Genomic DNA, 14,555 nt, shown 5'->3' with positions numbered 1-14,555 from the left:
CTTATATGTGAGGCGGTGTCGTTCTCTAGTTGGTTGGTTTGAGCCGGGAGAGGCTCGGTTGTTAGGTACTGATTTGGTTCACGATGCCTTGGAAAAGGTCAATATGATTTAGGATCGGCTTCGTACAACACAGTCTAGGCATAAGAGTTATGCCGATTGGAGAGTTCGTGATGTTGCGTTCATGGTTGGAGAGAGGGTTTTGCTCTGGGTTTCGCCCATGAAGGGTGTGATGAGGTTCGGGAAGAAGGGCAAGTTGAGCCCTAGGTATATCGGACCCTTTGAGATCCTTGAGAGAGTTGGTGAGGTGGCCTACAAGCTTGCATTGCCACATAGCTTACCAGCAGTTCACCCGGTGTTCCATGTTTTCATGCTCCGAAAGTATCGCGGTGATCCGTCTCATGTATTAGATTTCAGCTCAGTCCAATTGGACAAGGATTTGACTTACGAGGAGGAGCCGGTGGCCATTCTAGCATGGCAGGTCCGGAAGTTGAGGTCTAAGAGTTACTCTTCTGTTAGAGTGTAGTGGAGAGGTCAGCCAATCGAGGCAGCTACGTGGGAGTCCGAGTCCGATATGTGGAGTAGATATTCACACGTTTTCATCAGTCCAGGTACCTTTCTATGTCCGTCGAGGACGAACGTTTGTTTTAGAGGTGGAGAATGTGATGACCCGATAGGTCATTTTGAGTTCTAGCCCTTATTTTCGTGTTTCTAGATCTCGATTAGCTCCGTTTAGTATTTCTCAATTTGCGTGTGCAGTCCGTGTCTTTTTTCGAAATACTTTTATGTGAAAATTCAAGAAAATATGATTTTTAGCTTTAAAAATGACTTGAGTTGACTACGGTCAATATTTTGTGTAAACGACCCCGAGTCAATAGTTTGACGATCCCGGTGGGTCCATATCGCTATTTTGGACTTGGGCGTATGCCCAGAATTAAATTTGGAAGTCCTTAACTTAATTTGACGTGATTTGTTGAAAACTAGTAACTTGAAGGTTTAAAGAATTCCTAGGTTTGACCGTAGATTGACTTTATTACTAGGGTTTGGATTTTGGTTCCAGAACTTGGTATATGTTCATTTTACTATATAAAACTTCTCTGCAAAATTTTGTGCAAAATGGAGTTGATTTGATAGGATACGGACGCTCGGTTGTGAATTTGGAAGTTCTTGAGTTTCTTTGAAAATTTCATGCATTTTAATGTTTGATTCTTAGTTCTAGGTATTATTTTGGTGTTTTGATCGCGCGAGCGAGTTCTTATAATGTTATTACACTTGTGCGCATGTTTGGTTTGGAGTCCGAGAGGCCCGGGTGAGTTCTGAATAGGCTACAGACTATTTGAACTTGGAAAGAATTACTGGTTTTGCTGCTGGTGATATCTGGTGTCATGTGCTTTACGATCGCGAAGGGGAATCTGGGCTAAGGAGGAGTTTCTTCTTCGCGAATGTGAAATAGTGGGGGGCTTACCCTTTGCGAATGCGTCCTCTATCTCGTGAGCGCGTAGGGTTATGGGGTCCTGAGAGGGAGCCTGTCAGTTACTCTTCGCGAACGCGAGGATCTGGTCACGAACGCGAAGTAGTGGGGGGCTTGCCCTTCGCGAATACGTCCTCTCTCTCGCGAATGCGTAGGGTTATGGGGTCCTGAGAGAGAGCCTGTCAGTTACTCTTCGCGAACGTGTTCATTGGTTCGCGAAGGCAGGGGGAGTAAGCCTTCACAAACGCGAAGAGTGGCTCGCAAACGCGTAGGCCTTTGGCCGCTGCTGCTTCGCGATCGTGTCAGGTCCTTCGCGAACTCGAAGAAGACCTAACGCCAATGATTTAAAACAATCCAAAAATCGGGATTCTTCCCATTTCGCACCATTTTCAAGATTGAGTATGGCCTAGAGGTGATTTTGAAGAGGTATTTCATCCCAACTTCATAGGTCAGTAGATTTTAACTTGTTTCCTTACATTTTCATAAACACCCATTTATGTTTAACCTTTAATCTATGCCTTTTTATGGTAGAAATTAGGGATTTAGGTAGAAATTGAGATTTAGATCTCAAATTGAGGTCGGATTTCAAAACTAATCACCTACTCGGGCTCGAGGGTGAACGGGTAATTGAGTTTTGGTCCGAATCTCGGGTTTGACCAAGCGAGCCCGGGGTTCACTTTTGTTGAATTTTTCAAAATCATTATAGATTGAATCTTTTTCACTCGTGGGTCGTTTCTAAAGCTTATTTTGAATTAGTTGAACTATATTTGGTTAGATTTGATTGGTTTGGAGGCTGATTCTAGAGGAAAAATCGCAGTTGAGCATTGATTTAGTTGCGAAGTGAGGTAAATATCATGGTTAACTTTGACTTGAGGGATTGAGACTTGTTGGTCTATTTGCTACGTGTTTTATATGTGGGGACAACGAATATGTGAGGTGACAAGTAACTATGGGTTGTCATTGGATTAAAGCATGCAGGTGGAAATTATTTCTTTGTGTTATATTATTTCGTTAATTATGTTATCCATGTTTATGTTAGATTATTACTTCTTTTAATTATTCGTTTCGTATTAATTATTTATTTTAAAGATGTTGAATATTTTGAAAATTGAAGTTTGATATCATGGCACCATATTTGAAGTGAAATTATTCCCACCTTGTTTTTATTATTCGGATTCATATTATTGCTTGGTGAGAAAGAAAGAAAAGTACGAAGGGTGTTGCACTTGCCGTGCCTTATTTGCATTTATTATCATAGATTGAGAGATTTGAGAGTAAAACCACGAAGGGTGATGCCGTGCCGGTGAGTAAAAGTACGAAGGGTGATGTCGTGCCATTATATTCATGATATTACATGGTGAGGACGAGAGTAAAAGCACGAAGAGTAATGCAGTGCCATTTTCATATCATTGTTTTATTTGATTTCCGCTTTTGGTGATTTACTTGGTTATATTGTTGCTTAATTCGGAAGATGTTTTTTCGTGATTTGTACTTGTTGTTTTCATGATATTTTTCCCTTTCGCATGTCCCCTCCCAATTAATATTCTATCATTTTTCTTGTTATTTTACTGCATTATATATACTTGAATACATAATTTTTTTTACGTAGGTATTATAGCCTATTCACTACCTCGTCGAGGTTAGTCTCGACACTTATGGAATACATTGGGCCGGTTGTACTCCTACTACACTTCTGCATTTCTTGTGTAGATACTGGTATTGGCCCCAACAGTGCTTGAGGTGCGTCGGCTCAGATCACATTTACTTCGGAGACTTGAGGTAGATCTGCTGGCGTTCGCAGACCTTAAATTCCCCTTCCATTTCCCACTTTTACCGTTTATCTTTTTCGAACAGTTGTATTTATTTCAAACTATGTTTGTAGACTTCTAGTTACTCGTATACTCGTGACTCCGGATTTCTGGGGGTAGTTAGTATCACGTGGTTTATATTCGCGTTGTGTTAGATTTGGCATTTATCTCTCGTTCAACATCATTATTTTATTTTTATCTGTTAAAATTAGTTAATTACTTATTTCACGTCGGCTTGCCTAGCAAGTGGATGTTAGGCCTCATCACGACCCCGAGTTTGGGTTTCCGGGTCGTGACATATCTCACAATGAAAATGTAGTCCATTTAACAGGAATAAAAAATTGTGTTCTGAGAGAACAAATATAGTGAATAAATCTGGATTCTGCTAATAAAAAACAGAAATAACCACACAAAAAATGGACGAAAGCCAACTTCAGAGTGCATCCCAATTGATTGAGCAGATACTGGATATGATGTCTTTCAGAATATTCTATGTTCCTATTACCCTAATATATTATATTTGCCTAATCTACCAAATCCCAAAACACAGGACTGTTTTCCATAAACCAAACAAAAAACCTTTTTATCCATAATAATGGGAAAAAATTTCATGCAATGAAAAAAAATTCAATTGCAAAGCAAGTTTCTTCAACAATTCAATAATCCTTCAACTCTAGAAAACCCATTACTAATAGGATAACAGCTCATATAAAATGCAAAATGTGAAATTGATCACAACTCACAACTGCTCAATGGCTATATGTTTTAGTTGGTCATCGATGAGTTGCATTGGAATGAGTACCCCTAATAAGATAATTAACCAGTAAATACATCACTTTGAACTCTGTTAAAACTAGCCCTTGTTGAGTACTTGCGTATAAGCTAAGTTGGCAATATCAGAACACTCAACTGACAGTTTGATCCTTTATTAGTTCGAATAGAAAAAAAACACTGTACAGACTAAAAGATGGTAGAATTAGCCAATTTTTGGATTGAGGTGTTCTATACTATACACTATTAGCAATGACATAATCTTTTTACAACATAGTCAAGAAATATACAGATACCAACAAGTTGAAACAGAAACTAACAAAGCTTGCATAATAAGGGATTAACCAGAAGGCTCACTCCATATAAACCTCAAGACTTGTAAAACACTGTGTTTAATGCCAAAGTAGGAAAAGACAACAAACAACTTACACATCAGTCAACAGGGAAAAAGAAACGAGTTAAAAAAGAGCTCCTCCTGAGATTGTACCTCCCACTTTCAGCAATCTAAGAGTATTGAAAGAAATCTTTCTAAGGTGCTGATGGAGCAGTTTCTTGGGCAGAAGAAGAAGCTGGTGTTTCTCTGCGAAGCTCCTTAACTACAGCGGCCAAAGCCTCAGGGCTGAAACCCATTTCACAGAGAGCAATCAGAACGGATAGAGTGTGACGATCAAGCCCAGTGTCAAGAATATTCGACATGTGAAATACCAGATCCAGTGAATCCCGTGCATGGCGTGCAGCGTCTGGATCCATTTGAGAAACTGAAAACCCACAATCATCAACATGAGAAGGTGATAGCTATAGAATTATGTTTCACTTTGTTCCTTGTACAACAGAACTCATTAAAGTGAACAGAATAAGAAAGGAAGGCTAATTCTCTGAAGCTGAAATATTTACCAGTATAATGAACTGGATCAGCTTTTCTTCTCTTTGTCTACATCAACTTTAAAGAATGAGATGATCCTGAGTTCAAAATCTTCGGAACGCGAGGACATATGGTTGCACGGCCAATGAATTTGGGATAATAACAGTTGATCTGACAGGAAGGATTACAAAATATAGTCTATTCTCTTATAATAATCTTGGCAGAAATAGAAATTAATATTCGAAAGAACATTACTTATCAAGTTCTCTAACATACGAAACTGATCTAAGGGATATTATTAGATTTCAGATGGTCAGAACTTGAACTCTGTGGCTGCAATATATACAGAAATTTGGTATATTGTGTAACATGGCCATTAATTTGGCTTTTTCAAGTGGGGGCAAATTTTCATGATATAATATCCACTATAACACACTTTGTGGACCAAGTTTTCATGATATTTGCCATGATATAATATCCATTATAACACCATTTGTGGACCAAGTTTTCATGACATTTGCCATGAGATAATATCCAGTATTAGGACAAGGATTTCTTGCTATAAATAGAGGAGCTTCTCCTCATTTGAGAACACACCAATTCAAGAGCTTTTCACTCTTATCTTTCTTTCTCCTCCTTTATTATAGAGTATTTTTGTAAGAGAGTAAGTGTTGGGAAACACTTGTGTGAACCCTTTCTTTAGAGTGATCTTGTGAGGTTATTCTCTTGGGGTATTTGGGAATTAGAATATTTACTCTAATTTTGTACTCTCTTTTGTACTCTTGTTGGTATAGTAAAATTGTTTCTCCCCGCTTGTGGATGTAGGTCACCTTGACCAAACCACGTTAAATTTGTATCTTCTTTATCTTCTTTAATTGCCGTTATTATCAACTTGTATTGTCTTTGTTATTGTCATTATAACGTTGTTTGGCTAAATTCCGCATTACCCGGTTTCACGATCCTAACATATTGCATGGATTTTATGGCCGCTTCCATTTCTAGTGCTGAAAACTGATGAAGTAATGAAAAACAGTCCATATTTTATGGAATTATTCCTCTTACTGAAAGTTTGAAGGAATGGAAAGAAAGGGAAACGAAATGAAAGACAGTACATTTAGAATCACAATACAATATATTATCGTTCCTCTTCATTCCTACATTTTTCTTTCAAAAAGATAGGCATAGAGGACCTCAAAGGCAGATTAGTGCACCTTCAAAACTTCGGAGCCATTATTACATGAGAAGCAAATAAAATGCGTATTAACTTTTTATTTATATGACGGTGGAGTTTGAACCAGCTTGTGCATAATTATTTTGATCAAGCTGAGTATTGTAGCTGTGACTCGAGCCTAGCATCTCTAGGATATAACTTTTATTCCTCAACCACTCAACCATCCTCTTGGGGACAATAAAATGAATAATAACTTTTAAGAAACACAGACCAATATGAACCAATGCAGATGATATGTTTCTTTAATGACCGAGAAATCCCACAGGGCCGGTGGCAACTGGCGCACAGTTCAAAATTCGGTTCAATGGGCCCATCCCTCTATCATCTTTCACTTAAATACCATATTTTGTCTGTAGCATGATTCAAAGTCGTGACGTGCGCCTAATCAACACGTCACGAGTTGTGTTCTTACCCCTAGATAGACCTGTCCATATTGTATGTAAAGATATCAATTATAAAGTTCTCCAAACATACAAACCTTAAGTCAAGGGTTGATGTCATAGACTGATATGAATATTAGGGATACTTTAGACCACTTCAACCCAAAAGCTATTAGATTTTGAGGGGGTCAAAACTTGAATTCCGTAGTAAGTAGCAAGGTTTTGGTGAATTACTTGAATTTTCTGACTTTCACTTCTAATGCTGAAAACTCACATATTAATGGTAATTATTCCATATATATAGCATAATTCTCTTTCTCCTTTAACTAGTTAAGTTAAAATACAGACATTATGGTTCATCTCCATTCCTTTCCTTTTTTCTTTCTGAAATATGGATTAGTACAGTTCACAAATAAAGAACAGTTATTACCCGAGAAGCATATAAATGCAAAACGAAAAAAGAAAACCTATTCGTAATTCGACTATTACATCAAGAATCAATTGGAATAAAGAGACGGAGATCTTACAACTTGGTTGCGCGGAACAAACGGCCCGAGGGAGAGTACGCTTAGGAGAAGAATGTTCACTGGCGGAGAAAAAAAATAAATAAAAGCCGTGCGCTATTTGAAGTTAGGGCCAAAATCAATTGATTTTTGAGTACTAATTCGGGGAAGTGCACAGTTAGCTACTAATTAGAGATGAAATTTACTGTTTAGCTATTGTTTAAAATATATTTACTCTATAGCCGGTGCTTAATAAATTTTTATCTGCCCGGACAAAAATATCCCTGTGCTAGACATTGGTGTTGTATAAATACTAAGGACATGGTGTCCTTAACTTCATGAATGTTGTGTAAATATTAAGGGCAAAGTGTCCTGCATTTGCACCTTCCGTTGTTAAACTTTAGGACATCATATCCTTAACTTCATATGTGCAGTATAAATGTTAAGAACATGGCGTCCTTAACTTCATGTGTGCAGTGTAAATGTTAAGGACATAATGTCCTTAACTTATATTTGCACCTTTTGTTGCTAAACTTTAGGATCTCATGTCCTTAGCTTCATATGTGCAGTGTAAATATTAAGGACATGGTGTCCTTAACTTCATGTGTGCAGTGTAAATGTTAAGGACATAGTGTCCTTAACTTTATGACTGTTGTGTAAATATTAAGGACATAGTGTCCTTAACTTCAAGAATGTTGTGTAAATATTAAAGACAAAGTGTCCTGTATTTGCATCTTCCGTTGTTAAACTTTAGGACATCATGTCCTTAACTTCATATGTGCAGTATAAATGTTAAGGACATGGCATCCTTAACTTCATGTGTGTAGTGTAAATGTTAAGGACACTATGTCATTAATATTTACACAACACTCATGAAGAAAGGTAACAACGTCTTTTCGTATTAATTTTAATAGAGTAGTGGTTAATTTTGCTCATCATTAAAAATACTAGATAAAAACTAAATACCATGTTAAAAAGTGGATATCCCACGCCATTTCTACTACTAATTTGGTATCTCATGATTTGGTTAAAATAGCATGGGCTAGCCAGTTTTCGGACCGGTCATTCAAAAATAGCCGGCGTTTGTCAAGTCATTGAAAAATAGTCACTATTTTGCTGCAACAGAGACCGGTCCAGCATAATATACTGGAGTTCGGTGCACCTGTGTATGAACTTTCAGCATATTATGCTGGACCGGTATACTTTGCTGGCTCTAGTATAATATACTGGAGTTCCAGTATACTTTGCTGGAACTCCAGTATAATATACTAGAGTTCCAGCAAAGTATGCTGGAGTTCCAGTATATTATACTGGAATTCCAGTATATTATGTTGGAGTATTTTCCGAATTTTGAACAGTGTTTTCGTTCAGATTTATCATTACATGAAAAGTGGCTAAATTTCGATGACTTTTAAAACTGTGGCTATTTTTGAACGACCACTTGTAAATCTGACTATTTTCGAATTTTTCCCAATGGTTTGTTCTCCTTCTAGCCCGACGTGAAGATAGTTGGGCCTGTGGGTTTCAGAATCATTCCATCCCGAGCCCAAAATGCTGTTTATGTTTCTCACCAAAGGAAAAAAAATGTTTCCCGCCAAAGGAAAAAATTGCTTTGCGCCGTTGCCGGAATCGAACCCAGGTGACAGGCGGGAATACTTACCACTATAGTACAATGACTTTGTTGTTTATGTTCTGCTCGCTGGAGATCAAACTTAATTTTCGTTATACAAAAATGAGTTCTCTAGACAGTTCAGCCGTGCAGCTTTCGTCAAATATAGACTAGCTTAGCAAGTTAGCAGTAAGAATAGCAGCACGAAAATTTACATTCTTAACGTATTGTATTGTTGAGTGAAATAGTTTGTCACGGCAGGTTATGATTTAGCCACGATTCAGCAAATAGATGCCAATCAACATTTTCCGTAACAATGTCAAATACAGCACCTGGATTTTGGAGGTAAAGCCATTCAAAGTTTCATGAGTAGGCTGCAACCACTATAGTATATGGCCTATAACGTTACGCTTGCCGTTTATTCATTTCCAACCCAATGACCACAACATGGTTCACAAGAGTATACCGTACTATTTGGGAGATAATGGCGTAGAGGAGCAAGACATAAGAGTTTACGCGAATCTTACCTGTCAAATATGTTAAAATGGGATTCAAAATTTAGACGTGGTAAATTCTCAACGGAAAGAATGAATTCCATAATATATGTATCTAATTCTCTCTGTACTTGTTTTCGCACTAATACAATAATTTCAATCCTAAAACATTAAGTTCTGTAGAACTTGCAAACTCACGGTCAGATTCACCTCTGGCTGATGCACGACTAGCATGACTTCGCTGGACAAGCTATTGCTAGGCTTCTAGAAATTTAAACGATTGCATTGTAGCAGAAATGGTGGCAGTGGAGAAATGGGATACAATCATTTGCTTCGACCGTAGGCTGATCGCACGATCAGAGCATTTATAATTTTAATATTCTCTCATAAGTTATGTTTTTATTGATAATTTAATATAAAAAAGCAAACACATTAATTGTACGGAATTTTATCATGAAAACCAATCATTGTACTTATGCATAAATTACATTGGTGATGCAGAATTTTATGGTAGCAACTTAAAATTTACGGAATCTACTTCTTCCGTTCATTTACTTGTCTACTATATTAAAAATATATTTTTACTTTTACTTGTCCACTATACTAAATCAAGAGAAAGATAATCTTTTTTCTTCGTGTTTGTCTCTTATCATTAATTACTCATTTCCCAAATTACTTCCCAAGACTTTTGATCATAGTAAAACAGTCACGGTAGATGTGCCTATGGGAACAGTCAAGAAACTGTTGCTTTAAACCGTTGCAATAGACCTATAGCGACTCTTGATCCCGCAACGAACCCTAAACCGTGGCACTAGGTTTATTTCAACAGTTTTCCTTCCTATGGCAACAGAACTCGTGGCGTTGCCATAGGCCTATTTTCTAGTAGTGACTCCTCCTGGCCATGCGGTGTAACCCAGTGCCTCATCTTTTCATTATGGTTGCAGATCATGTTATTGATGCCAACAAAGTAGTCAACGGCTGCCTCCCTCTGAAAGAAGTGTTTTGTAGCCCATATCTAGAGTAGCAAGTTGCATCATCTGAAGAAATCATATCCTCTTGAGCATGCCGATAGTGCCCGAAATATCTCTTCCAGTATCATAGGAACGAGGGTCAATTGCAGGTTTCCTCGAAAGGTTGCCAAAACCAGGGGAAGCAAGTTGATATTGATTCGTCCCTTCCTTGTGGGAAAACCAACAATCCCAACACTACCAGAGAAAAGGTTAAGGGGCGGAGACTCTCCCATGCCGCTTGATCGCACTGAAATTCTTCAAGATACCACTCATAACTCTCCCAGCGTCTGAATCTATCAAATAGTTTGTCCAAACTCACCTATCAATCTTCGACGTTTCTTAAATTTTTGTTGCTTGTCAGACCCAGTGCATGAAAGAATCTGTGGTCTGGCATGACAACTGGCAGTATTGGTTTCCGCCCGACGAATGGTAAATTCGTAAAGCTGGTAATCTCTTCTAGTGTTAGAATCAACTCACAATATACAGACTTGAAGACCACCTAGCTGGGTCCCAAAACTCTTCATCAGCCTAGGAAGGACTTTGTCGGCTCAGATGTTCATCAAGGCGGTTAGTGCTCCCAAGTGTGTTATGATCTAATTCCCATGCTCCCGTCAAATGTTCCTCCACCATTTCTTTTACTTGTGAGGTGCACCCATGACCATGTTAATATTGAGGATGTTGTGGTTGATTTCCATCTAGAAAAGTGAAAGGTTTGTAAGTGTATGCTCTGGATTTTTAGCGTCTCATATGGATTGGTTCGACATTCCATAAAAGGCATATCGTTGGGTGCATGACCCATTGACATTAAGGTGGCTTTTCTAATTGTGAGTCAATACCAATGACTGACTCACCTAAGGTTTATGCAGCATGACCTATGTTTGCTAAAAGTAGAGTGTTTCCTTAGTTTTGGAGTTGGACTGAATAACTGCGAGACGTTATGTCAGTTGACCTAACAAAGTCGTTCTATGAAACTATAGAGTTTTTGAAAGAAGATTCGGAGGGGTGTAAAAGATAACCCTCGCATGTCATTTGTGTATGATGGTGTACGGCCAAGACTCGATAGGAAAAATATGATGACAGTATATAAAGCAGTAACAGATAATATTGACAAAGTAGTAATATAAGCAGGTAAGCATGTATCAGCGTGTTGAAAAGCATAAGCAAGTAGAATAAAGCGAGTAAGCACGTATTTGCAGGTTAAGAATAATTAAAGCTGAATATGACAAGCATCCTTAAAGTTCATGTTTAGCCTAAGTCCGCTAAGGTCAGAACCTAAAAAAAATCCCTAGTAGAGTCGCCATATTATTGCACCCTATTTTGCACTAGTCAAAACAAAATACAACGAATGGTTCATCTGAAGTTAATAGAAGAGAGTCGCCACCTAATATTTTAAGTTATATTAGGGTACCTATTATAAGAGAGTCGCCACCTAATATTATAACATATATTAGGGTACTTATGTATTCAGTTAGAGCTCGTGACTCTGTACTACCTAATTCTGTGGAGTTATGTTGAGTATTTCCACTTTGTCCTGTATTGACTCTAATTATATATTTTAATTAACTCTGTGTCCTAATATATGATGTTCTATTTTTTAAATATTGTTAAGCAACCGGCTTACCTAGTTTTAAAGACTAGGTGTCACCACGACCCATATGATGGAATTTAGGTTGTAGCAAGTTGGTAGCAGAGCTATAGATTCATAGGTCTCACGAGTCACGAGCAAGTTTTGTAGAGTCTTGTAGATTGGTATGGAGATGTCTGTACATATCTTCGATAGGCTACCAATCTTTTAGGAAACATCATCTTCTTTCATTCTTTATCGTGATGCTTTTTTATTTCGAAGTTTAAACCTTTACTCTTCTATTCTCTCACAGATGGTGAGGACACGCCCTACCGAATCAGCTAAGCAGAAGAGTCGCGAGAGGCCGAGGTTGAGGTAGAGGCCGAGAATGGGCACGTGCTACATCTAGATCACTTGCCAGAGTAGCAGCTGTGGAGTCTCCAGCAACTATAGTTGAGGACAAGGGTCCCGAGCATGTTGAGTGTGCACCTGAGCAGCCTATTGCTACGCCGGGGCTCTAGGAGAACTTGGCACATTTCATGAGTATGTCGAGAGTTTGGCCTAGGCAGGGTTGATTCCTGTTGTACCAGCTACTTCACAGGGTGGAGAAGGAACTCATTCTCCCGCCGCCAGTACACTAGAGTAGCCAGCTCATGCTTATAAGACATCGGAAATTGTGTGCCAATAGTCACAGTTCAGCCCGAGGTAGGGCTAATTGTGTCGGCAGAGGGGTAGAGGAGTTTGGAGAGGTTTCAAAAGTTCCTTCCTCCCAAGTTCAGTAGAGGGTCTTCTGAGGATGCACAGGGTTCCTTGGATCAATGTCACCACATTCTGCATACTATGGGTTTGGTGGAGTCGAGCGGGGTCGACCTTACTACCTTTCAGTTGACGGTGTTGCACCCTATTTTGCACTAGTCAAAATAAAATACAACTAATGGTTCATCTGAAGTTGGTAGAAGAGAGTCACCTCCTAATATTTTAAGGTATATTAGGGTACCTATGGGTGAATAAGATCATTATCTTAATGGTCTACTAGCCAGTGAGTTTTGGGTAAGGGCTCTAGTTATTATAAGGGGAAGGTATTAGGCACCCCTCAAAATATACCTGAGGTAGCTCCTTAAGCTTAGGCTAGGTTCGAGGAAAGAAATGTCTATATTCTGCTTAGTCATGTTAATATCCTAAGTTTATCTAAAGATCTACTACTTGATAAAAGGTCATGTATGTACTTTGAAAAGAAGTTAGTTTTTGGCTTTAATATTCTTGAAAAGAAACCGCCCTTTAAAATATGCATGTATATTTACTAAGTTGAAAAACTAGATATGCTTTATTTTCGAAAAACTGTTTGTAAGATATCTTTTGTTTGAAAAAATTGTGTGTTCTTGGGAAAATGTAACTTTAGTAAATAAAAGACTATTTGAAATTATGCCTTAATTTGGAATGGTTATACTTTTATTTGAAAATTAAGTTCAAACAGAACCTCATACTTTGAAATTCGTTGAGGTCCATCAATTCATAAGCACCGATTGTGTTTGGTTTTATTTTTTAAAAAACGGGTTCACAATTGTTTTCGCAGTTCTGATTTCCAAAGAGAGTTCGTTTTGCTTTAGAATCTGTCAAAGTCCAAACTTGTTGGAAATTGTTAGTGATAACAAGATAAATTCTTTCATTTGTTAAGAAAATATGAATTTGAATTTAATAAGTGACCAAATATGAAAGGAGTTTAAAGAGAAGAATCTCTGATCTTTTATTCTTTTACCTATGAGCTTTGGTTTGCCTATGTTCCTACTCCATCAAAGTAATAAAGTTATCCACTAATGAAGTTAGTCATTCAAGGATACACATATGCGAAATAACAACAGAAACAAATAAAGTTGGGAATATATAAGGGAGAGGGTTGGACTCTTGACAATTGAGCTTGGTAAGCTCGACCAGGCCCCGCAGGATTCAGCAGACATCCTTCATGCGGACAAACGAGCAGACTGGATTGGAAATTGGGCCTGAGTTCCCAATGAAACTCAATAGGCCCAATTCGAAAACATGCACAGAAATTTAAACAAAAAATATCATTAGAGTATATCAAACATAAAAATGAAATAAGACTGAAATTATGACAAAATACGAATAACAAGCTAAAGAATGTGGTGAGACAAATTTTATTTATGTTAATCCTATGAGAATTAATAGGAGCTAAAGATTAAAGGCTTGGAGTGAATCCTTATTTATGGATAAAATTCCCTTGTGAACCTCTGACACTTCAGAGTTCACGAGGGTGTCACGGACCCCAAGCAATGCTTGTGTCAGGGAAGGGTGCCTTATCCACAACCAGGTTTCACATCCAAATACCATCAACCACATACATCTAATCTACCTCAAAGGTTTAAACATAAATAAATGATCAACATAATAATTTTATACTGCTAAGATACAAACAGTAGGTACAAGAGTCATGGTCAACTCTTTAAAAGTTCAAACACACAAAAACTCAACCACTATGAACAAATAGGATACTATAATACATCATCAAAGCACAATATCAGTCAAGGGCACAATACTGACTTAAGAGGGTTAGAGTAAAGGATATATAGGTAGGCATGAGATCACTGTGGAGACATAGTCAAACAGGGAAATAAAGTTCAAGCAGCAAACATGTTTCATTTCTCATAGATTATAGACTTGGAAGTATCACACAGAGGTAAGCATTGTTCTGTTGGCTTCACTGTAGATCAGCTAATTCAGAGTTTTACCAAGCAATTTCAGATTATAAGAACAGGTCTCAAATACTTCTAAGGCAAGGCAAGCATACATCTCACTAAGACCTCATCACCTTAAAAATTAAGCTATCAAATCGTAGAATA

At 37.9% G+C, this 14,555-nt stretch overlaps 1 protein-coding gene across 3 annotated transcripts; it reads right to left on the bottom strand.

Moving 5' to 3' along the window:
- Positions 1-4,350: 4,350 nt before the first annotated feature.
- Positions 4,351-7,166, bottom strand: LOC104104360 (mitotic-spindle organizing protein 1B-like). Of its 3 annotated transcripts, none has more exons than XM_009612427.4 (3): positions 7,048-7,166; positions 4,942-5,080; positions 4,351-4,805 (listed from the first exon to the last, which is right to left on the bottom strand). In XM_009612427.4, exon 3 carries the CDS (start codon positions 4,795-4,797, stop codon positions 4,576-4,578), a length of 222 nt encoding a protein of 73 aa, XP_009610722.1. In that variant the 5' UTR covers positions 4,798-4,805; positions 4,942-5,080; positions 7,048-7,166; the 3' UTR covers positions 4,351-4,575. The 3 variants fall into 3 exon arrangements, 2 of the variants coding, with proteins under 2 accessions (XP_009610722.1, XP_009610730.1); XR_001970818.3 differs by having other exon boundaries at positions 4,654-4,787; XM_009612435.4 differs by lacking the exon at positions 4,942-5,080 and having other exon boundaries at positions 7,048-7,142.
- Between the last annotated feature and the right edge of the window lie 7,389 nt (positions 7,167-14,555).

Source organism: Nicotiana tomentosiformis, chromosome 6 (assembly GCF_000390325.3).
Source record: "Nicotiana tomentosiformis chromosome 6, ASM39032v3, whole genome shotgun sequence".
NCBI classification, from domain to species: Eukaryota; Viridiplantae; Streptophyta; class Magnoliopsida; order Solanales; family Solanaceae; genus Nicotiana; species Nicotiana tomentosiformis.
Note: the sequence above shows the minus strand (reverse complement) of the source record. Positions and strands in the feature narration are given on the sequence as shown.

Excerpts from the sequence above, each read along its gene's own strand:
- LOC104104360 (XM_009612427.4), bottom strand. The coding sequence starts at position 4,797 with ATGGATCCAGACGCTGCACGCCATGCACGGGATTCACTGGATCTGGTA.